Here is a 26,549-nt window from a genome sequence, read left to right as displayed (position 1 = left end):
TTTTTTTCCAAGCCAGAAATTACCTTACGTGGATGTAAGGATCTAATGCTAACTCATCAGCTAGTCCCAGAGGCACTACAGTTTTCGCCACATCTGCCTTGGCCTCTTTTTTAAGCTCCAGAAGTTGCCCCTTGCTTCAAACCCAGAATAATGGCAGGTCAGATTATTTATAGTATGCTTCATGCTCAAACCCTGATGATGATTTCTTAAAACTGGCAGAAAGCAAGCAAGTCAAGTAATTATCTAATTTGAGGGCTTACTCCCTGATGACAACAATGGTAGGCCAGGTTAAACTTTGTAATATATAATACTTTAGATAAATGGGGGGTTGAGTAAAACACTGTGATGATTAAAGGCTGAAAAGGTTGGTGCAAACTGCTTCAGCAAGTTACAGAAGACATTGCTAGCGAGCTTCTAATTATAACTACAGACTTCATAGCACAGAGAAAATGTCAACACATCGAATGCCATCTTTGTGATGCAAATCACTTCTTATATTGTAATGCTTGGCGAGATAAATGCTTCTGAAATGTAGCAGCTGTATATCCAGTATTTATTACACAGCAGCTGCATGACACATCGCTCCCCAGTTCCCCAGCCTCCTGTCACTCAAACTATCTGCAAACACAGCACTGGACCAGACTCCACATACCAGCAGAGCTACATGCATGATAGGAGAACTCACATTCTTATACATATAAATCGAATCAGCACACAGAGAAAGCAACTTCCAAGTGACAGCGCATTCATATGTACACAGTGAAGGATCACAGCCCCCGCACGAACACACACACACACACACAATCCAGAGTACACAGCAGCAGTCAGACAGACAGAAGGGAAGCTGCTCTGACAGGTGCAGATTTACTTTTAATCTCTATTAGAAATTATTCCTGCTGTGTACTGTCAGCCACACTGTAAATAAGTCTGGCTAAATGAAATGGCTTTCAGCAGAATAGCAAAGGATGTTGTTCAGCTGCTGAGGAGAAGTTGTTTTCGCCATTCAATGCACAATCTGCATTTCTGTTTACAGTTTTTTGCTTGGGGCATGTTTTAAGTGCTCACATGTGGAGGGCAGATCTCGGTAAATGGTACAGTGTTGTACAGTTCTCCTCTGCCCTTTAACTCAAGTGAGTAATAGCCATCATTAGTATGACACAAACCCTCTGTGCATGTGTGTGTGCACGCTCGCTCGCTTGGGCTATTGTGTGTGAAAATGACCTTTCTCATTCTTCATTGGTTTGCATCTCCATGACATAGGGAGTCATATGACTTCCCTCTCTATATACGCCCTTTCTTTTACGCTCACCCACAATCCTCTGCCATCCCTCAAAGCTTAACCTCTACGCTTTCTCCCCCGGTGTCTGCTCTCTGGGGGAAAGATTGATGGGAAAGGATGCTTAATTGCCTATATCCCAGCACACCGGGTGTGGAGGGGACAGACGGGACGAATAACAGCAGAAACAGCTGCACGGTATTACATGTGTTTACAGTAAAGCTATACATATATGGCGAATGCTCATGTTAAAAATGGACAAAGATTCAAATAATGAGGTCAGCAAATTTACAAGTAATCCCTATAAGCCAGAAGCTCAGCCTTCAGACCGCTTTAAACACCAAGTTTCTGACAGTGTTTGGCGTACGATGTGTATGATATCCTTAATGCAGTCTTCTCAGGCACACAGCTCTGTCTGTGAGAACACAGCAGCCCTATTTGCAAGAGGCAGCCAGTCAGAAGAAATATCCTAATCTATTTAAAAAATAACTGTTGCTGTCAAGACTTACACATTTATCGGGCAAGAAATAAACATTTATCTGCTGGGAACCTAACAAGCCAACCTGGTATATAAACTCAAACTCTAATTTGATTGACAGGTCAATACATACATGAAAAGGAGTTTCTCAGCCTCAGGAAACCGTCTGTGTACATAACTATGAGCAATACATAACACTTCATGGCCAACAGAGTGGGTCTAGCCACAAATACACCACGTGGTGCACATCAAGTTTAACAACAACCATATTACAGCTCAAAAACCTCAAATATGAAGCTCATACTTACTACTGATTGTGGCGTTTCGCGATTTGATGTCATGATAATATTGTGTCTGCTGCAAACACCAAGCACACTTAATGCATTTCTTCATAATTAACAGCTATAACTTTCTTTAATGTGACAGCAGATCAAGAAAATCGCTAACATCACCAAAGCGACACTCTACACCCGTCACATTCTTGCTTTCATTCTTTCATCTCTCTAACTGTCTAACACGCACGCGTGAGCTAAGCGAAGCATGTGTGTCTTAATGACTTTCTTCCTGCGCTGAGTGGGAAGTTAATGATTTCATTTGTAATCACTCTGAGCTTCACATCTAGGCCACCTTGACATGTCAGAAGCTTATTTTAAGTCTATTCCTACTTTCTCTTATTTGGATGCTTTGTAACCTCATTAAATTACATACACGCACGCACACGCACGCACACACACGCGCTTTAACACCTCGTATGTCTGCGCTCAGTTATTCTACAGCCCCCTGTATTCTTTCATGCTTTAATACAGTCCTTTAAACCAGACAAGCAGCCTCACCTTCCATGTGCCCTCTTCACGTGACCGTCTGCCTGGCTTTAATCCTCTCCCTACTACTCAAGTTGTGTCACTGACAGAAGATTCAGAGAAAGGTACCAGTGATGTTACCCCAGCTGCCAATCACTCTTTCTTAGAGCTTGGACTGATCTCAAATGGTTTTCTCACATCAGGGTATTAACTGACTGAGGATTATGTCACTCATACGATGGGCTTAACGGGCCTGGGAACATTTACCACAGTCTAATAAAATTGGATCTCATGGAAACCATATCACTGAATGAAAAAAGCAAAATAAAAACAAACAAAAACAAAATTACAAATTGGTTCGTGATTAGGCTCATTTTAAAAGTGCAAATTCTTTTGCAGTGTGCCTATTATCACCTCCTCTCTCTCTAGTCTCCAGTAAAACTTAAGCGTTTGTTTCCTCTAATTGGAAGGTAACAGTTCCTGGCATGTGCAGAAAATGTTTCAAAGCCCTTGTGACCACGCTTGAACACTGCAAATACTTCCAATCCCAGAATTGTTTACAACAGAATAACATTATAATCGAAACAAAATGGAAAAATAATTAAAGTAGAAGTGAATTCCAATTCTCATCTACTTTAATTTGTGCATACTGTACTTACAGCAGCTCATCCACTCACCCCCATATAGCTAGTATATGGTCGTAAATAGCAAACGCAAGGATGTGAAGGATGAGCTGTGTTTTGGCAGAGCACCACGTACTGACAGGGGCCGATCGGACAGATCAGTGAAGGAATGAAAAGGTAGTAAAAGAAGAAAACGGTGCTGCCAAGGCAGCAATTGTATATTTTGCTCTTATTTGACAGCCTTGATTCTGTTTGTCCGTTTGACAAGTGCTGAAAAATCACATTAGCTGATGGTTCTTTGGCAGAGAAGAGAGAGACGGGGAGCAAACCATGAAGCATATGCCAAGAGAGAAGGAGGGAGGAAATCAGGTGGCAGAGATAGAATAAAAAAAATAAAATGAGAAAGCAGAGGACATTCAGTACATCTGCTATCGCTGAACACATATTTTAATACTGGAATATTTGTGTCTGTTTCTACTGCTGATGCGCTCTACATTAAAATATAAATTGATTGGTCATGCTTTTGATTTTTGTTGGTTGATGGCTGAGCATTCAAATAGTTTCCTGGGGTATTAAACACTGGTGCAATGATACAGTTGCTCCAGGTTTTTCTTCTATCCTGACCTCCAACTGACAGTGTTTCTAAATGATAACATTATTTTCAAATTATAGAGGAAAAAAGACTAAAAATGTGTTTCCCTTGGCCGATAGCCTAATTTCCACTAAATGAATCTAAATGAAAAACGGATATATGGTTCTGTGATAGACTGCTAGCTAAAAAATATCCAAATAACCAGCAAGACACACCTGAGTGATGCACTCTGGTGCTTTTACTTCCATTCTCCTACGAATACTACTACCAATAATAATAAATAAATAAATAAATAAATAAATAAAACATGCATAAACAAACAACTGCTGTCTTGGGCGCAGTGAATGCACAAATGATAGTCTGGGAGCCATTAGACTGTTTATGAATCAGACTGGCTCTCCATCAATAACAACACTTATCACACACATTGTGCTCCAGGAACACTGCGAGCCCCTTAGTCAGAATTTAGATGCCGTTAAAAAGCCTCTTATATTAAACAAGCCGACACATCACATAATGCACGTCGTTTATCAACAGGCCCTCTGCAAAAGCCTTTACTCCACTTTCTCTGTCTCCCCTCTAAATTTCCCTGGCTGGCATTATGCACCATTTACCCAAAGCTGTTTCTTCCTTATCCAGCTGGTTCTCTTTTTCAGACTTTTTTTTTTCTCTCTCTCCCTTGGTTGTTTCCACCAAAAGTCCATACCGTTGCTTATCCTCATTATCATTTTGTTCTCTTTTATTCCCTTAATTTACTTTCCACTGCATTCCTCAAGACCATCCTTCCTCGCACATTCCTCTCTCCCTTTCTCACTTTTGTCCCTTTTTTAAAATTTTATCATTCCTAGGCGTCATCGCTCCTGGTGAGTAATGTGTTTGGCATAATTAGGCCAGCCTACTCCAGGTCTCCACTGACATCATTTGCATGCAGATAAAATGAACCGATTATGGACCACAATGGGAGTAGATGTCCTTGTCTCTCATGACATCATCAGAGGTGACCCTAAAAGCAGGAAATTAGAAGGTTTTGTGGTTCAGTACAAGGTGCAAGTGAATCGACTCTCTTGGCTAAATAAAAAAACATTGCAACTTAAGTGTACAATTCAGGGATTTTGTGATCAGATGAATGAACATGCTTTGGGGAAGCACTGGTCCCTGACAGGTTGTGAGTGGTTCCTGGAGGTTACTGGTAGTAGCTAATGTGAAACTGATCTCAAAGAGATATGTGGTGCTGCATCAAAAATCCCCTTGACATTGCTAACAGGTTACCCTGGTTGTTACTAGTTTGTATGGGAAGGCAAATGTTCTCAATTTTGATTTTGTGTCGGCACTTTTTCAAGTTTCCCCACAGCTCAGAGAATAAATGACGAGTTTTTGCAGACAAGTTTGTATCTTATATCCTCCAACCGGATGGGGAACGCACATTTTTTCCTACGTTGCCAGGGGATCACCAGCAGGTCTCTAGGCCTGTCTGACCTTTCTACTCTACCTGAGCACTCAAAGCACTGCATAGACCTTGCCTTTTTTACTACTCATTCACACAAGCACTTTTTTCTATGCTGAACCTTTCTATCTAACATTCACACACATTCATATTCCAATGGATGCATCAGAGAGCAACTTGAGGTTAGTATCTTGCATTTATCTATCTTGCCCAGGAATATTTGGCATGCAGACTGGAATAGCTAAGAATCAAACCACCAGCCTTCTGATTTGTAAATGACCTGCTACCTCCTGAGCTAGTAAAAGAAAGTAAATGAGGTTGTGGTCCAAAAGCACCCTAGTTTGTCACGTACTTGGGTTTATATAGAACTTTCTTAGTCATACTGACCACTCAAAGTGTTTGAGATTATAAACCACATTTAACCCGACATTCTTTATTCTGCTTTATTCTACACCTTTTATATACCTCATACACATGGCCAGTTTATCCACATTCATAGGTTTGAAAATACACCCTTTACTACTTTAAAGACATGCTTAAGCTATCAACTCATATGACAGTGGTATAAGATAACAATTCATCAGCTGACCGTGAAAATTAAATAGAAGGATCTATGAGAGTTCTATTAGTTTTGGCAAGAAAGAAAAAAGAAACACTCCTTAGGTCACGGTCCAGACAAGCCAAGTCTTAGAGTAGCTCTAGTCTGCAAAGCAGCAGGATCATGACAGGGATTTTGTAATTGTATAGAGAATGTTGTAGGGGCAGGGTGTGTCTCACACTGTACCAACAAGTTTCGTATACAGTAAAAGTACACTCCTGCATTAAGCTGTATGTTTGAGATATACAGCCAATAACACAACACACACACACACATGCACAGTGTGTGCACACAATTATCCAGATGTCACTGATGACACTATTAGGCCAAACAGTGCCTGCCAGGTTTAAGGTTTCCATCTGTTAAACACACCTGGCTGCCATCTAACACACAGCTCCCTTTGGTGCCATCACTCTCTTTGTTCTTCTTGACCTTCTCCCTCTCACTTTCATATGTAATCCCATCTTGCTGTCTCTTCCTGGTCCCCCCCCCAACACACACACACACACACACACACACACACACACACACACACACACACACACACACACACACACACACACACACTCTGCCTTTGCATTCCTTCTCTCTCTTTTATCCCTCAAGTTGCTTCATTTCTGCCCTCATTTCTATTCTCACTGACAAGTATTTGTTTGACTTTAATTTTTTATTTCTCCCAACACTGGTTACTCATTTAATGCTACATAAAAAAAATCCCTTACAGCCAATCATAGTGACACAGAATAAATCACAAACCTGCAAACATACACATCTAAACATATAGTTGCATATATGCAGTGTACAGTCTCTCAAACTGTCAGCTGATGTGAATATGGCAGTCCTCTAATCTGCGGCTTGGTTGGTGCTTCTTCCAGAGTTCCTGAATCTAAAAAGGCCTAACTTCTCTGGGCTGGAAGAGTAACACCCTACATTTAGCCACATGGTGCAAGCTAGCCCACACCCTGCTAAACAGAGCCAGATGTGGAGAGACTGGAAGCATGGTACCGTGTCAAGTCACTGAACAAATAATGCTCCTCTCAACATGGCTAAAATCTACTTCTCCTCATCTGTTTGACCATATCTCCCTTAACTTTGCAAAAATACTTCATGTTTAGGACTCTTGATCCAGACACCCCACTTTTAAAACACTCCAATGCAAAAGAAAATGTAACAGTAGCGATTTAACTGTAGTCTGACATAGAAGTAACGTGTCTTATTTTCCACTTCACAACAGCAAAGGCTAACAACAGGATGTCTTTAGGAAAAAATTGTTTTATCCTGCCAAACTGCTGGTCATGTGGTTGCAAGTGTGACACATTATGATCCAATTAACCCCAGTCTATCGTTCAGCTCTCTTTGAGAAGACGGCCTTTAGCAGATGGTTTTCAGGCCTCGAGGTCCCAACACACATATACTTCTCCCTCTGTCAGCTCTGCATCGCCATATGATGCTCACTGGGGTAAGATAAGGGAACACGAAAAACAGGCAGAGAAAAACAAAACTGAAAGGAGTCCGGTGGGTGGGGAACAGAGGCTGTACAAATGTTTTTACATTTGTGATCAACAAAATAGAGCAGTCTAATTAATTTACTGTCTCAAGCAACAGCAGCTATCAAACATTTATAACAGCATGTCTGGCAAGCATACACAAACACAAAACAAGCTCCAAAAATGACCTCATTGTGACAGAACACAACCAACCATGTTCGGGATGTGTGCGTCTGTGTGTGTTTATCTTAGAATTTTTTGGATGCAAATCATTACAATGTTTAGAGACTGTAGCTGAGTGCTGCTTAAATGTGTGCGTCTGTAGACTGTGTTGTTTACTGGCTCTGCTGTGCTAAATGAAGTGTCTCCCCGAAGAATGGGAAAGTTCAAGAACTGTAGGATGACGAGCTAAAATGGAGAGAATTTTGTAGGTCTTGGATTGCTTTCTGTGTGCTTGTGTACTTTTGCTTCGGAGCGGGTTGGCTCACAGCAACGGCGCCGTGAGCGAAAAGGAGGGTCCATGAGAACGAAGGACACAGAGCAATAGAAAAAGAGTAAACAAAAGTCTCTCAGCCACTAATCACTGTGATCTGAAAAGGTCAGGCTAACTAGCCAAGCTCAGAGCCTCGGCTGACAGATCCATTGTCACAGTCTGGCCAAGGGGAAGAAGTGGAGCACAGAGACACCCTTCTATTAACTGGAGCAAGTCATTACACACAAATAATTGCCTTGGTGTACCAATGCACTCATTTAATCTCTCTCTCTTCCCATCCCTCAGACTTATAACATTGTACTTAAAATCTCATACATTTTATATTATTATGATCTTATTGTATCATTTTTCAAGGTGTAGAGCAGATTTAGTGATTGAGACTGTAATAATAATCTTATATAGTACTTTCCAAACCTCTAGGTGCTGTGAGTTATCGAAATGTGCAAATATAAATGGAAATACAGAGACTGTATGAATTTAATGCATTTGAAAGTCAATATATTGGGTTAATCACCTTTGTTCTCCAACTCGGTTTGAACTCTCTTGGGCACAAGTTCTTATAATGTCTTTAAGTAGTCTTCAGGACTAGTTCTCCAGACTTTTTGAAGGACATTCAAAGCTTTTCTTTGTATATTGGCAGCTTTTACTCTTTTCTCTCTGAAAATGATCCCACAATGCCTCAATAATGTTGAAGTCTGGGCTGGACTGGATCAACTGAAGGACCAGGTATCTCTCAGGTCAGGTCTTTAATTTTTTCCCAATTATTTTTAAAGGACAATGCTGAGATACATTTTTCAGCGCTCTAGGATTCACCCTGTTGGTGCAAAAACATTACATACAAAAGAAATGGCAATAAATTATGTGTTTTTATGACAGGGTGCAAGTAAAGTCCTTGAATGCCTGAATGATTCACAGGTCAGTGTTAAGTGGCTTAAGAAACAAACAAAAAAGCCATTACTTCGATAATGATTATCACGTACAAAGGCTAGACTGAAAATGAGCGAATGCCAAAAGAAAAACATTGAAAAGCCTTCAGATAGTCTGGAGAACTGCTATTCAAAAAATGAAAAGAAAGTATGGCTCCTTGAAAAGAAAATATAAAGAAATGAAGGATGGCGCAGCTGTTTTCCACTGTAGTGTATCTTAATTTTAGTCTGTTGATGGCGTATAATGCGACTAAGCAAGAGTGTTCAACAGTTAACATGATATGACACTTTACTTAATGATTTCCAACTGATTGAACCATTTGCATGCTGTACAAAAAGCAACATTTTTCACACATTAAATAGTGTAGAACGCTATCAAATCACTGTGAAATGTGTTTGTCTTTATCCTTTGTTTGGGCTCAGTCAGTTTCTACGAAGCATTTTAAACCACTGAGCCACCAAAGGTTTAAACGACTTTGTTCATTTTTTGTGGTTCTGACTCTTTGCATTAAATCATGCTTTGTTTTACTGATATCAAAGCAAAAGGGAAACAAAGTTTTAATTAAAGTTAACTGCAAATTGCTCCTTTTGAAGCATGACAGCAGATCTTTGTAAACTTTGTAGACTTTGAGATAAACTATCATTGATCTCCTTCGCTTTTTGTCAGTTTGTCTGTTGTGAATGTTTAAAATGAAAAAAACAAAATACACAGACACGTATTCTGCATCATAAATACAAAAAGCTCACCATCGAAGATTTTGTACTGTCCGGTAAGCGAGATCTGTAAGGAGCGCCCGGCATCTTTGATTACGTTCTCCACTTCGGTGCGGCTCTGCGAGGCCAGTTTGTCCTCCACGTTACTGGTACAGCAGGTGTAACCCTGAGGACAGATGCGCAGGTGCTCGCCTATCAAAGGACAGGTGGAGGCAGAAAAGAAGAAAGTGAAGGTGGTGGAGGAAAGAACAAAAGGGGATAAAAGGGGGTGACAAAGAACAGTCAAGAAAAAAAAGAAAGATGTCATTAGCAGATTCCATGAGTCAGCACTGAATGACAAAACTGAGATTAAAAGCTTTTGTGTTTCCGCTGTTTAAAATACTCTACAGTCGCTATGAACATGACAGGACTAAATTAACTACAGTGGCTGTTTTTATGGCCTTTTTTATGGTCTGCTGGCAGTCAAGGAGGTAGAGCTGCGTGTATTCGCCCCCTTGATTTCCTGGCAAGACGTGGTGAACTGTGTGGCAGTCGTACAGCGGCAATCGGCATTGAGTTTTAATGAGCACTCCTGACACGCATTCCTGTGCCTACATTTGGAGACAAGTGCATGCACACACAAATGCACAACTCTGGAAACCAGGGAAGTAGGTGGAAACTATTTCAGACATTGTGACGTTCATACACACACACAGTCAAATGCCATATACGAGAATTTACTGTAAACAAGGAGACTGTCAGTGCGATTAAAGCCGCAGTCAAGCTGCAGCTATAATCAGGACAAATGATGTAAGATGGAAATTCCTTCAATCCAGACATAAGGCAAATGAAATTTTTGTGACGTTTGAGGAAAATAGGATAAAATATTTAGTGTTTGCTGAAAAAAAAAACAACCCTCTGACACCCCCACACATCCACACCCACGTACATTTTTACATTTCTTTTAATCAGTGTTTTACAAAAGAAATTTTAGTGAAACAGCATAATAATATAGCAACACAGCATCAGAAAATGCTTGCTTGGTTAAACTGACCCCATAATGATCCATGATCCCATACAGTCATTCAGTGTGCAGAACTAGAACTAAATATATCTACTGGCCTAAAGATAACCTTAACCTAAACCTAAACCAGCCTAAGCTAATAACTTGTCTTAACCTTAAAATGTGTAAAACCAATAACAAGTCCTGAAAATCAACCCAAACTGAGATGCAACTTAAAACAATAATACATTTATCCAATTTAAGACATTTTTGCAAAGTAGAGGAAGTGAAAGTAGAGAGGTTATGTTTACCTATTACTATAACTAAGGTAATAGTAAATTGTGAAATAGTTATAAAGCTATTTTTTTCATTGGTGATAAAGACAAGGTGCTGTATGGAAAAGCTCCTTGTGATTGCTTTGGTTGCCATGGTCGACAGCAGTTTGCATGGAAGCGGGACTTGTCTGCAATCGCTTGCTAAATGCTCGCCAACTGGCAGTGAAATTGTGAAAACCAGAAAACTGAAACGGTCTGCCTTCAACGTTAAAGTTGTGCAATTTGAAACAAGTTGGTTGCATCTATAACACACAGCATTTAATCTCAAGGTGAACATCCTCTGTTCCTGGTTTACTAAATTTTTCAAATTTCACTACAGCTCAGAGGGTAAACGGCGAGTGTTTGCAGAAAAGTAAACACTCGCTAGTTCGTGCAAACTATGTGTGACCACTGCAGTCTGCAAGCAACCAAAGCAATCACAGGTTTGTTTGGTGCAGCAACCTCTTTGCAACTAGCAGCAACCAGAGGTTAAGTGATTTCTAAGCCTGTGTTACTGAGGTCTAACACAAAATACAAGAACAATATATTTCACGAAAATAATATGTGCATGACAGTAACACTTTTCGAAAATCTTTTATCCGCTCTATCCATCGTTGAAAGACTAGAATCCAATAACAAGTCTAATATAAGCCGATGAATAACTTGGTATTAACATGAATTAAATATGTTGTCTAAGCTTTAGTCTGACAAACAAAGCTTTGCTGGTTCTGACACGTCTTGAAATGCGTATTATGTCAGCTCACATGGCTGAGCTTCACATGGTGTGCACAAAGGCAAATTCAATAAACACATACTCGTGTTGTATTAATGATTAATGCCCCTCGAGCTGTCATTAGCATGCATCTAGAAGACTCTGAGCTCAGGGCAACTCTATAAGCAGAACGTGGAAATCAATGAGATGGACTCTGCCATCTATTTCAACATCAGAGCCAGTGATTTCTGTGCACACTGCCTCAACCGTTACAAGCAAGTGATTCACCTTCATTTACTGTAGCTGTATTCTCAGTCGCCCACTGAGGACCCCCATCCTGTCCACAGCCTCAGTTGTGTATTCCAGCCAGTGGAGTGGGTTTGTGTGTATAACAAGAATCCTTGCATTTCACTGATTAAGTGGCAACCAAGTTCTCTGTCTTTTAAGTGCCTTATGCAGTCCAGCGCTGAAGTGAAGCAATTAAAGGCAATTGTCCCCCTCAAACGCCAAAGTGGAGAACAGGCTCTGCAGACCAGAGAAGGTGACATTGACCGTCTCTCAGCACCCTCTCACTGATAATGATGTGACTCACACCCACGGACCATAGGATAGGAGGACCTGGATAAAGTCTTTGCGATTTGTGCGAGAAATAGGAAATGAAATTTAACAAAGAGAAAGGAGAAAACAGAAGGGCAGACAGCAGACAGGAAATGTATGCTGTTCTTTTGTGCATCAAATTGAATGCAATCTACCAGCACCTTCTAATGGACAGCTTTATTGCACATGTGTATTAAGAGACTGCAGACTTTTCTTCCACTGCATCACTAAAAAAAGTGTGGACAAATAGATGCTGACGCACAAAACACTCACATACACACATATAGCAGGAGGTGTGAAGCTTCCAGCTACAGCCACTTCAGAGGGTCAATTTTTTTATGTATAAATTAGTGCTGTCTAAATTAACACGTCATTTTGGAATTCATTTCAAATATTTATTGTACTTTTTTAAATACAAGTGACACAGCTAAATTTGTTTAATTACTTTGAAAGATGTCTAGAAGTGGGAGGCGCGCTTTATAGGGCTCTGCGAGTCAGGCATTTCATCATGACAAAGCATAAAGTTGTTTATGCGCTATGAACCGATGTCCTTCTAGTTATGAAAAACAGACAAAAAAGTAGACTTGAGGAGGAACTGCAGGAAGTTTAATGTCAGCGAATAATACTCAGTTCTAACTTACAGTGCATCTCTCTCAAGCCGGTCTTGGAAGTGCATCTTTTGATCTAGCTGTATAGATAGACGCTTATAGATATAGACATATATAGACATTAATTTTGAGTTTTCACACTTAAATATTCACTTGCTTAAAGCTTCAGTGTTAATCGTGATTAATCACAGCAAATGGTTTGAGTATTGTTTTTGATACCAGCTGTGGTGTAAACAACATTATGAGGATTTTCACTGTAACAACCACAACACTCGCAGTGGGAACCGACCGAGTCAAAGTCTCACAGCCCTGGAGACACATCTACTGTACAGCGAGAAAGGTCACCTGTAACAGAGCATTATGTTTCCAGTTGGCTAACCTAATAGTCAGCTAATAATACAAACAAAGCACTCTCTTCCATTTGACTCAGTAAACTGGAGTGTGTGAGTGTGTGCGTTTGTTTGGGTGCCAGCAACGCTAAGCCACTCTCCAAGTACAAAAGGAAATATATACTTGACAGGAAGTTGTGGCTCTTCTCTTTTTAAAGTCGCTTAAGCACTCACACACATACGCATACACACACTCACATGTAGGCTACACACATATGCGCACACACTCCCACAGCTAGAGGATACTAGGGTAATCAGCAGAGGAGGATGGGCCATTTCTAAGTGGGAAGCCCCACTCATGTAGAGGGAAGAGCATCTAAAGGGTGAAATAATGCTAATGCTTAAAATGGCTATTTAAAAAAAAAAAAATCATAGCATCCACTTTCTGTTACGCACTCACTGATGCTGCATTTATTAATGCATTTAGGTAGTAAATACATGTGTTCACACAGTAAGTAAGACTTATACTGAACAGGGAAAATGACGAGGCCATATTTTATTAACTTTTTAATAAAACCAACAAAATAAAAACAATGCTGCTCTGTGTTCCTCCTGCTGAGGATGTGCATATCCTCATCACTGAATGATTGGCCACTGAACGGTAGGTGTAAATAGACTGCAGAGTGTTCAGTGTGGTGCTATCCACTTAGCCAGTGGTTGTTTGATTTCCCCAGTGTCTAATTTCCAGCAATCCTCTTGGCACTTAACCGCATACACTATATTGCTCTGTTTGTGCTCGGGAACCCGATCCTTGGAATGGATTGTTTCCTATTGTTAGATTTAGAACATATTTTACTACCACAAAACCACTCTTTGTTTATTGCATTGAGATAAAATTAAACCAAACATCTATAAGATCTTAAAAACAGAAACAACAACAACAACAACAACAACAAAAAACCTCAAATGGTATTTTCAAACATATGCGAGTTTACAAAGTAGGTGCTCTGCAATAATTGACCACCTTCTGCAAGGCCAATCAGTACAAACATAGCAAGCCAATGATCTGGCACTGCTTAAAATGGCTCACATGCATACACCACCCACCAAATTTATCTGTTTAAAAATAAACTAGGTGTTCACTCCACAGCAATCCCTTTTCTTTTGACAGACACATCCGTTAAATAGTGAGCAATTCCCTGCCCATTAGCTTATCATTGTTCACCAGGGGGGAAGGGTCCTATTAAACACTAGTCTTGGAAGGCAGAATAAGGTTGTGCACACTGAGATAAAGCATGTGAGAGACTGACGGTCAAAGGCTTGTAGAGATGATGAGAAACACAGAGAGAGGCCAACAGGAAATTAAGAATAATTCAAAACACCACTAGTTTGGGAGTCGGGGAGCAGAGGTCAATTTTTTTTTCTTGTTCAGATAGGTCACCATAACTGAGGCAGTTTTCAGTGATGCTTTGTTTCCTTATGCACGTAGCCACTAAAAACATCTTAATGGGAAAAAAAATACAAATACAAATAAACACCACCACAGCCATTTGTGGCAGTGTATTTCACATAAACAGACACAACAAGTTTTGATGCTATATTTGTCCCACCAGTTGAAAATGTGCTAACCGCTGCAGCTGTTATGCTGACTGAGACACTGTATGCAGTTTTCAGCTGGTACATTCAGGCAATTCATGATGTTCATGGAAGATTTAGGGCATGCCCCCAGATGCAAACTTCATTCCAAACCTTGGTTCCTTTGTCCTTTACACTGGTAAGAAAAAATAATCATGTAAGGTAGTTTTTTTTCCATTGATGCCTGCTGAGCCTGTTTTTGAACATTTTATTTGTACTGTGAATAAGCCATTTCAAATAATGTCACCTGGTACTAAAAAAGGCCCATCTTTTTTTCATAGAAAATAACATAGTTGAGGTAGTTCAGGCTTCTCTGCATAGACAGTTTCCCCCCAAAAAAGGGAAGACTAAGATGCAGAGAATGGATGGATGTATGGATGGATGGATGAAGAAAATACCTGGAATGACATAGAATCCCTAATGCTGCATTTCTGCTCTTACTTTGCAAAAATGCAGTAAAGTCAGCGTCTGAGCATAATATGTATTCATGTTGAGAAGTCAGATCAGTGAATGTATCGAAACTAAACAATCCAAAGATTAAAGCTCTGGAGCTAAAAGCAGAATTTACAGTGAACCTAAAAGTGTTGGCTTTATTTCTTTCAGGCTTAAACTGTCTGCACTGATACTTTGGAGAAGTATGCATGCATCATCGGAATTCAGGATGCATTACATGCAGCAGTTGTTAAATCTCCCTACTTTTCTGCCAAAGCACATTTGACAAACTAGCGTGACTGCGACACACTGACATAACTGACGGCTCCAAGTAATGACCGACATTGCATAACTGATACCGTTTCAGACCACAATGCAGAATGTCAGTGCATCTGCACGCGCGCATGGGTGTGCACGCTCGCTGTGGGATCGGAGAGATTAGCAGCGTAATCCCGCCGGTAGTGCGAGTGTGTGTGCGTGTGTCGACAGCAAGTCGCCGGTGCCGAGGAAAAACATCCATGGAACACCAGGAATCACACGGGCGCGTGCACACCCCCTCAAACACGCTTGAACAGTGGATTAAGGTTAAACAGATAAAGTACAAGAGGACTATTTGGCACTAGAGGTTGACATAATGTCTGACCCACCAACTGTACACGATGAAATTTCACATACCAACCTGACAAATGGTCATTACAGGGTGGTACCATCCTGCATGCCTACTTGTTGTGAGTCAAATAAGTCTGCTTGTCCATCTTTGTCCATACTCCTATACTTAACGCATAGAGTACGACCCAGGCTTTCACCTAGACCCTAGATTCACCAGTCTGGTAATGTGAGACCAGCAGCTATATAAATAGCTTCCTCGAGCCAGACAAGGTGGCAGCCACACACAGAAAGCATTACTACTAAGGTTAGGGTTATGGAAGTTCCATGCTGTTTTTTCCTACTGCTCTCTCCCGTCAGCCCAGGCAGGTGGTCTTGGATTCACTTGACTTGAGTGAGAGTCATTTTAACTGACTGTGAAAAGTTTAACCCTCTAATCATAGCTACAGATGGCACAAAAGACTCAATGGATAACGTAACATTATAATCACGTGGAGTGTGGGGGTTAAAGTTAAATTGCTCTGGCTAAGCTGTGCTAACAAAGGGTGGAAAAGAAATGAAGTGAACTAAGGACGCGGGGTAAAGGAACAGGAAGTGCAATGATACAGAAGAGGACAAGACAAAAATATGACAAAGATAATAATGTCCTATTGTCAAAAAAGTGCTAATTGTATAATGGTAGCAAACTAGATACTGTTTAGTGTGGACATTACTGCTTCTCTGCCAATCTAGCAGCACAATGTTGTACAGTGGTAGAAAATGAAAGTGGGTGAAAAAGAGAGATAAACTAAGCAAACCTCTGTTTTTTCCAAACACCAATGCATTACATGAATTTTAAGCCCTACAGTGCATGCCTTCTTTATCTGCACTGTTTTGGACAGACTTTACAAGATTCACATCCTGCTTCAGTTTTCTTAGCAAAGCTGTGATTTATAAGGAACATGATGGATTATAACAGGTTTTGCAATTAAGTTGATGTAGCCCTGAGAAACACTCTTGATGGCAGTCCCTGATTGAACACACACACACACACACACACACACACACACACACACACACACACACACACACACACACACTACACAAACATTTAATCTTTGTCCTGGTCCTTCTTTCACTGTCTTTCTCTCTGTTGCTCTCTCACATTCACAGTGAAAAACACAAATCCCAGAGCCAGTGAATAACCCAAGAGTGTAAATGCCAGCAGCATTAAACGATGGGGAGCAACCAGTCGCATTCACTTAGCATGCACAGGCAGTGTGCTATCAATAATTGGTGCTTTAGCTGTTCAGCATGCCTTCCTCAAGATCTTCTCCATTCTTCATCCATTCCCTCAATTTTTTCAACCTAATTTACTCAAGTTAAGAAGAAAAACTTACACACTGAACTTATACTGTACAGAGAAGACCTACACACAATGTCCAAGTACTGCTTGTTACAGACATGCCATAACTTGACCTCATCTGTGTGTTTCCTTAGTTACTAAATGTGTTTGCACAAAAAATAAGGGAGACAAGAAGTAGAAGAAATCAAATGAAGATGTCATTCTCAGGAATTTTATCTGGATCATTTCAGTGTGCTCATGATATCTTAGAGACAATATATCACAGACCATCCCAAAGTAAAAAAACATAGCAGTTACACTACAGGGAGCTGACCTCATTTCCGTCTATAAAGGACTGTGTGTTGTTTTGGGGTGTGTATGTGTGGGGGATGATCTAACATAGGTCTTTGACAGCAAGTGTCTGCAGTTGACGCAAATCACGCAGAACATCTTGTCACATGATGCGGATGATAAAACGGGAGTGATGCTTCTGTGTCTGTGTTTAAATGCACACAGCACTGCAGAGCTGGACCGAAATGTTCTAAATGTTTGACTCTGTGGGTTTTTACACACAGGTATCCACACACTTAACAGTTTTAAATTCTGCATTGGCTTTTTTCATTTTGAAATATTGTACTAATCAAATAATATTATGTAATTATAAACTTTTTTTATTTAAATGTACAATTATTTTACTTTATCGCATTTATTTATATTTCAGATTAGCTTCTAAATTCTTCAGATATTTGTTTTTTTTATACCATTCTGTCTTTTTTACCTATTTATTATGTTTTTCTGATTTACCTTTATTTTTTATTTTTTTTATGGGATGAATAAAGCAACAGTTGGGTCCATAAGTTCTTCGATAATGATCCTTTTTTATTTTTTTATTTACCTCTATACACCACCACTGTGAATTTTAAGTCAAATAGTTAAGATGTGATTGAAGTGCAAATCTACAGTGGACTTAAAAATGTGCTGCACTTGATGCTCAAAAGAAAGCAGCCAAACTAGCATAATCATAAATATTAAGACTTTTGTTTTCATACTATATTGACTGCCTGAAGTCACTTTCAACTGCTGCTTCTTTGTAGGTGTGTCTGCCTTAAGCTTTGTGTTCAGTAACTGATAATCATGCTCCACTCTGTGGAGATCAGGTGACTAACTTGGCCATTGAAGAACAATGTTTCCTTGCCTTGATAAACTCTTGGGTTTGTTTTGCAGTATGCCCGAGTCATTATCTTCTGCACAGATAATTCATCCTGCTACTTCTATTAGCATTCACATCATCAATAAACACAAGTGACCTGGTTCAGCTGGCAGCCATACATACCCATGATATTGCCTTCACCACGTTTGACAGACAGCGCAGTATGTTTTGGACCATGGGCTGATTTTTTCCTTGTACATGTTGTTCTCTTTCCATTCTGGTAAAAGTTCATGTTGATTTCATCTGTCCAAAGAATTTCTTTTTGATGCTTTCTAGCAGATTCTAATCAAGCCTTCCCGTTCTTGTGAGTAGAATTTTGCCATCATGCACGTAAGCTATCCTCTCCACGGTTTTCCATGCTTTTTGATGCTGCTGAGCTGGCCAGCGCATTCCTTCATTTTAAAAGCATACCGGACTGTCTTGGTCACTTAGTTATATTTAGAGTTCCAGTGAACAGCTACTAAATGCGGGTTCGATAGGTTTGTATCAACTCCAGATCTTTCATTCAATTTATTTGTCATGACAAAAGAAGGGAGCATCTCTCCCCTGGCCATGAAACAGCTTCTCAATCAATTATCCACCTACTTTGATCCTCTGTTCAGGGGCAGAAAGGAGCAAGCAGTTCAACAATCAGACACGCATATTTCAGGGTTTACTTGGGTGAGTATCTTTGGATCTTTACAGCTGCAATATTTCATATGTTTATATAAATAAAAGCTATTATGACTGCAGTTGGATTAGGATGCTAAATATGTGAACATTAGGTTTCTGGGAGACTTGATGACAAAGCACTGAAACAGCCAATAAAATCAACAAACTTTCTCAGGAAGTTGAGCTTGATCAATCTACCTCAGTGGGTTTTTATCAACTTCTACTGAAGTGCCATAAACACTGTTGTCACCTAGAGCCAAGACTGCATGGAATGCAAGGACGTGCACCACGTAGTAAAGCTTGCCCATCATATCACCAGGGCATACTTCCCGAACTTAAATCTGAATCTAGTAGCGTCATCAGAGACTTAACACACCCAGTCTATGATCTGTTTGTCTGGAAAGAAGGATCATGTGATAAGATCCAGGACAAACAGACAGAAACAGATTTTTACAAGAACTAAAGTTTGTGCTGTTTTCTAGACTTGTTTTTCTCTTCCAGCTTTTACACAAACATAAAACACAAATCACCACTCAAGCATCAAAAATTTTTATCTACTGCACTGCATTATTGCACTATTGCATATGCAAAATAACACTTATGCCAAATGGTATATATTTCTTTTAATTAGCTATTTTCATTTGTACGCTTTTGTGAACAAAAGTTTTTTCCTTTTTCCTTTACCTACATTTTTTAGAGCTATTACCTTTGAATGTGTAAATACGCTGTTTTATAGTTTGCTTATCATATGTCGTTTTAAGGTAAAAAATGTCAGTTTTGTATAGCATCTTGTTCACAAGCTCTAAAGGAGTGTGCTTTATTCACATTTTTCACATATGAGAAAAGGCCTTAAACCTGTGTGGATATGCTGTTCATATACAATCAGTTTGATATTTAGCTTAGAAATGCACGAAACAGGTAAAATAACTGAAAAACAGGAAAAAAGAGGCCCATTTACTTTGAAGGTCCAAAGACCTTCAAAATAAATGGGCAAAAAAGAGGGGAGCACGAACATACTTGAGCACAGGTATTTGTGCATGTGTGCCAGAGAGTGCTCATGGCTTGACTACTATACACTTGCAGCCTTCTGTTTGTGGCAGGACTGTCTCTTGATGGTGAAAGAACAAACAAAGCAGCCAGTTCCCCTCTGGCCTTTGCTGCTTAGAGGCAGAGAGGCTGACAGATAGAGGCTGACTTTTTGTTGTTGGGCCCTGTCAAAGCAACACGAGCTAGAACATATCCAGCCAGGACTGAATCAGATACATGAATGGTGGTAAATGATGCGGCTAAGATTTTGTATGCAAATAAAGAAAGGTGAGCGCACAAAAGTAAAACAGAAAGCAGGGATTATTAGGAAACAGAGAGTCACTGAAAACAATAAGAGTGCTTGAAAATAGAAAAAAAGAGCTGATGGTTAGATATTGACTTTAAGCTTAGAAGTACATTTTAAATGAGCCAGTGCACCTGCTGCTGGTTGAAATGTCATATGAAGCATATGAAGAGGCATTAGAAGCTACAAATAGCTTTTTGGAGGCGGTATTTGGAGCAAAGCACAAGTTGTCCACAATACAACTACTAGATAAAGAGAGAGAAACAGGTGTGTATTGTTCATTTTAATTGGAACTTTTGTTTTGAAAGGCTAGAAATTTTACAGATATCTGGTAAAGCCCGAAAAGCTGCTTTAGTATTCACAAGCTTTCATTCTTACAATATAGTACTATTCGGCTAGTCATTTTTGAAAGGTGAAACAATGTGTATTTGTCAGACACTTAGTTTCGGAGTGTGAAAGTGAGAGCTAGAAAAGTTTAAAAATGTTAAAATGTTTAAAATGTTTTTATTATTTTTTATCATTTATTATGAAGTTTTAATAGTGATTAGTGATTTTAATAATAACAATGAAAAAATCCCCCCAGCAAAAGGTTTGGGAAACAAACAGAAAACCAAAAACCCTGATATAACTTTTGTTTTGAGTCTATTTACACATCAAAATCTTTGTCAGAAGAATGACTCTAGTTGTGCACTCTAATCACATTCACACAAGCACGTTTTTCAACAGCTAAGTGTTGTCTAAGGCTCACACTGTGGCGAACACATCAAGAGTCAGCATCTTGCCCAAGGAGCAGCCAGGCATCAAACTACCAACCCTACAATTAGTAGATTGCAGTGACATTGCCGTCAGCTAATGTACAAACTTTGTACAGTCTCCTCCTCTACAGCTTATACTGAACATGCTTAGGATGGATTAAAGCAAGAGAACAATTTTCCCTTTGGGCTCAATAAAGTTTTCCTTCCTTATCCATCCATGCATAATCAGCAACTCTACCTTTCGATCCTGTGAAATACTGCAGCAATGACACTAGAAGAAAAGCTAACACAGATTGCTGAATGTAACATATGATGAAACTCTTAAATTGTTATTTTTTTATTTAATGCAGATCATTTCTTTACGCTACTATGATACAAAGACCTCTAAAAAAACCATCAGTCATTAGCTTAATCCCTATAAGCACACACCCCTGAGACTCCCACCGAACCATTTTCTAAATCCTAATAAAAAAATGTTGTCAAAGCCTCAATCAGGTCTTCTTTAATCCCCAGTAATGACTCATCAATGAGACATTAAATATTCCGTGATCTTATTATAGATCTCTGCTTGGAAAGAATATGACTGACACTCTCTGCCTCAGTCATCAGATCAAAGCACAAACAAGCCTCTCAGTTCCTCCCTTTGGTTCTCACATATCTCTCTCTCCCTCTCTCCTTGCCCCATGCCTCCCTCACACACTCTTCCCTTTCCTTCCTTTGCCTTTGGCTGGGAATCTGGCCAACAAATCTGGGCTTCCAAAGAGCAGATCCATACTTGCCTGGATACTCAAACACTGGCTTGTTTCATATATTGTCTAAGAGTCGTTAGCTTGGAGTTGTATCTCTGTCTATATCTTTTTGCATTATTTGTCTACATTCAATATAAATCAAGATATCAGGGTATCATCATCTCTCGTTTGGTAAAAATGTCACGTTAACTAGTTTAAAGAGCGCAAGGTATTGGTTGTGTGGTGAGGCCGCTTCCACATACACTCACAGCATGTGGACATTTTCATAGGAGAAGAGATTTAAATTCTGATGTGCTCCTGTTAACTGACACTCAGAAACATTATAAAGATGGCTCTGGGCTTCAATAAAGTTCCCATACATCTATTAACCAGTGAGTCATATTAAAAGCCTGATCTGAAAGAGGGTTTGACATGTGAACCAAAGCTGTACAAGGAAAGCCCTGTTTTGGCGATGTTGTCTGTGCATGGTGTGCGTGCCAAGCTGTCTATTTTGAAGTCAGGTCAGGACAGGCTAGCACTTCAGGCCTCTCTTAGTCACTGTGAGTCAGTAAATTGTCTTGACAACAGACGGATAGACACGGCTAACTGACGACCAGACAGAGCGACTGAAAAGAAAACAAACAGAAACATGTAAGTCACATGGCAGGAAAGAAGCGATAAGAGAATTTCAAATAAAGGAGCCAGGAAGCAGACCACAAACAAAGCCTGATGGGAAAGATTCACATTCAGCACACAAACCACTGGAAAGCAACCAAATGCCAAGGCAAAGATGAAGATGTTTAGGGAATGTCAAGGCTATTAAGCCTGTGGTTTCTACTTTCCTCCTCGCCTCCAAACAAGCCGATCTGTCAAACCACCATGTCACTCCATTTTCCACAATCAGGAACCAGGCCACCAAGTCATTGTTCTATGTAGGCCACCATCAGTGATGTCACACATCTCCTGCATTTTGCAAAGCAGCGTGGGCCTTGATAATTTACACATAATGACTGAAGAATCATTCCAGCTGTGCTTGTGCCTGTTGGGAAAAACAGGGGATTTTAGGAAACTGACTCATCGGATCTACAGGATGTTAGTGGCACACAAAGATGTTGAAGATCCGTCTAGTTTACTAGTAGCTTGTTTTAAAGAACCTAAACATAGACTTAATTAGATTAAGATTTAAACCTTCCTGTGAAAGAGTGGTCAACGGTGAGTCAAATACTACATTTAGATTTTAGCAAGGTACTTGAAATGAGGTAACCAAGTACAACACAATGGATTTTGTTCTATAGCTTTAAATTAAACATTGCTCTAAGCGATTTCAGTAAATTCAATAAAAATATGTTGAATGTTGACCACTAGCTGCAGCGTTTGCACATAAAGACGAGGTTTTACCAGTGTCCAGACCTTGATAATAAATTAAATCTTAAGAACTGATTCAGGCTTGGACACTTGATCTCTGCCAAACTAAGAAATAAAGGAGCAACATTCTTCTGCTAATGGCCAAAAGCTGCAAATACTATTGACTTTGTCATGGGGGTAGCACTTGTTAGCAAGACAGGGCAAGGCTGACTGGTAACACAATGACCCTCTAAGTGTTGGCACAAGCTTAATGATGTGAAAAAATCATTAGCTCCCTAACTGCTTACTGGGGCAGTGGGCAGATTATGTGTAGTTAGAGAATTTATGTTCTGCTAAAAAAAAAAAAAAAAAAATCCAAGCATTCGTGATGAGTAAGAACTGCAGAAAATGACTGCTACCTATAGCTGTAATGGAAATTACATCCATGAGAATTTAAAACTAATCTGGAACTCTGATGTTAAAAACTAAGTCTGGAATATACATGTATATATTTTTAAATGGGAAACATATGCATATGACACCAAAAGCAAGGTATGGTTGAGAAAGTAGAACCGGAGATATATGAACATCACAGAAGTGTGTTGAAAGAAGAATTTAAGGCACCTTAACAAAGCCACAGAGCATGTATGGTGTTAAGATTTCCACATGCTGCCTATTAGGCCTCTAGAATTCAAAATTCTGGCATATCGCCCATATGGGAGCAGCTTCATTGTACTGCTCTGACAGGTAAATGTAGAAGATGTGTAAAGGAATGTTTCTATCTGTCAGTCCCCTGTCTAATCCCCATTTCAGTCCAGGCCTGAAAGAGAGCTTTTCATGGTTTCATCTATGAAACAAGAAAACCTAAATGCTTGTCAAAGCTGCACTCGTGAACTTGGGAGTGCAGCAGTTCTGTGCTTGTTGCATTCCTCTGACTGCCTGCCCCTGTCATTCGGTTCTTTTTTGACTCCCTTGCTCTGTCATACACTCTTTTATTGTGTTCCTCCATGAGCCTCTATGCCTGCTGATGTCATATTTTCAGATGTGCTTCTGTTGTTTACCTTGATTTCTTGGTTTTCTTTCCAACTATACCTAAAGGTCTGTCTTGCTTGTGCTTTAGGGTATGGTAAAGTTGCTCCTTTATGAGTTTTAAAGACAGATGCTTGTTTCTTGTTTCTTAGCATTAGCTGTGTGGTAGACTGATGACCCAGCCAGGGTGGGAGAGGCTTCTGCCTTCAAACAACCTTATGTTGGGTAAGCAATTCAAATAATCAGTTGGTGCCTTGTAATACATGGACATGTATAGTTTTAGCAGAAACTAGGAAATAAATTCCTGGGGGAAAAAAAACAATATAGCAGAAGAAATGTAAGAAGAAGAGGTTGAAGTCTGTGCTGTCCAAAACATTTGTAGTACTGTAAGTCTTCATGGGAAAATTGCAAGTAGCACACATATTTGCTAACATATATGTTTTAAGGGAGAAACAGAGAGGAATCTTATTACATTTTACCAACAGATCAAATTGTTGCTTTCTTTCAAAATGTCATAGACTTTTCATTTTCCTTCAGCTGCTCCAATGCATCGCAGTGAGTGGGACAAAGCTTGTCCACTGTCCTCCTTCACTGGAAACAGTCATTAAAAAGGAGCTGGATTGTGCTGAAAGGGTAGATGGTTATCCTCCCGGAGTGAGATGAAGGCAGAGGAGGAGGGCGGGAGAGAGATTTGGGAAGAAGGCCACAGGGAGACAGACAGGCCACAGGCTTTTGCTGAAAGGGTGGATGGTTTAGCCATCCAACCAGAGAGGGAGGAGGAGAAAAGGCTGAGATAGAAAAAAAAATTACAGAAAGGGAAATGCTGGCAGGAAGAAAGGAGAGAATGAGGAAAGAAAAGAAATTAAAATCCTTCTCTGTTATATAGCTCATGATTTTCTGCCATGATGCATCAGAGGTCTTGACACCAGTGAAAAGCAGACATGGGTTAGCATGTATTTGGCAACATTACTGTTAAAGTCCTGTGCGCGTATACCTATTAATACTCTGGGACCCATTTTCTCTTTCAATATTGTTCTATAAGCATAATAATTGGTTTCTATCGGCAAAATATTATATACAGTTTTGTTAAATAATAAGAAGACTGTGACTAAAACTACATTTTACTTTCATTTTTTAATCTAATGGAATTGTTCAACATTATGAACCGCATATATTGACTTTCTTATCAGGATGGCCCTGCAGCTTATTGCAACTTCATGAAATTACGCACACACATGGAAAAAATGTATTAAATGCACAAAAATGCTTTATATACATCAAGCAAGACTAAAACCTTAAATGCTGCTGTTGGAAAATGTAATTCATTTTATATTGATAAACTGATTAACATTTCAGAGTAGGCTGAGAAAGAAGGACTGTTTAAGGAGGTAATATAATAAGCTATACTTTACTCCAAATTATCGCCCACCATATTATTAACGGGGAATGTAATTCCTCTTTCGGATTAGAGTGCCACCACCTGTCCCTCCCATCCAGCTGTGAGAAGGTGAATGCTCTTAAGTCCACAGGACATAAATGTGTTGAGTGAAGTCAGATCTTGCCTGACATCTGTAGCCTTTTCCTGCATCACAACTTCTAACAAAGCCCGTCGTTGTGTGGCCCAGCTTGTGCCCTCCGCCCACGCCCATCTAACAACCCAGATCCCACTGAACTGGCATCAGTCAATGGACAAAAAACTGTTTTAATTAACTTCAGATCTGTCAGCTACCGCTGAGCTACGCCAAAGTAGGCATGTAAGTTCATGCCCCATTTGATCTTTATGGGGATTTTTTCCCCTTAAATTAGAAGAGAGAAAGGTACACACATAATCCAGCAACTGAAAAAAAAAATCCTTACAGAAATTTGCAGCCATACATAAAACATAGGACTCCACTTTGATCTGATGCACGTGCACTTTTGTGCATTTATACAGCAGGTGTTATGTGCGTCCGTGTAAGCCTTTGATGTAGATGTCCTGATTTTCATAACAATATATCATTTGTACAGTACAATTGTAAGAGCTCATTACCCAGAAATAAAAAAAACACTGCAATAGTTGTTAAAAAAGTCCTGATTCTGTGTGTCGCTAACGTTTAATTAGCAGTTATGCAAAATCTTCTACTAGGAGGGCAAAGTAACTGGTGGCAATAGGGGAACTGCAGCTTGATTCCTAGTTAGCAGTTATCTAACAGCTGGCTGGAGAGTGTTGTCACAATGGAAGGCTGGTTTCTTTTCACCTATAGTGCAAAAAAGGAAAAGCAGAAGAGAGGGGAGAGAGAGCGGGTGTTTCCATTGCAGCAAAGCAGCATCGCTTCAGAGAGTAAAGACAGTGAACATCAAAGCTGGCCCTGGGCTAGAAAGAGGGAAGACAGAAGAGGAGGGAAGTTAGAACTCACAGACAGCGGTCCCTACTGAGAATCTTGGGTAAGGAAGAAAAAAAAAAGGACATGGACTGGTTGAAAAAGAGGGAAAGAAAAGAGAAAGTCAAAGCCAAAGAGAAGGTCTTTTTACTTCAGAAAAAGGAACACGAAC

The 26,549-nt window shown here is 39.8% G+C and overlaps 1 protein-coding gene across 2 annotated transcripts in view; it reads right to left on the bottom strand.

Annotated features, from left to right (window-relative positions):
• LOC120727901 (glypican-1-like) overlaps positions 1–26,549 on the bottom strand; it is a 60,322-nt gene that overhangs the window by 15,374 nt on the left and 18,399 nt on the right. For both annotated transcript variants that reach the window (XM_040022513.1, XM_040022512.1), the window contains exon 4: positions 9,465–9,623. In XM_040022513.1, the coding sequence (XP_039878447.1) occupies positions 9,465–9,623 (159 nt within the window). The remainder of the gene's footprint in view (positions 1–9,464; positions 9,624–26,549) is intronic.

This window comes from Simochromis diagramma, unplaced genomic scaffold (assembly GCF_900408965.1).
Source record: "Simochromis diagramma unplaced genomic scaffold, fSimDia1.1 OVJJ01000205.1, whole genome shotgun sequence".
Lineage (NCBI taxonomy): Eukaryota > Metazoa > Chordata > Actinopteri > Cichliformes > Cichlidae > Simochromis > Simochromis diagramma.
This window is presented reverse-complemented; position numbering and strand designations above follow the sequence as displayed.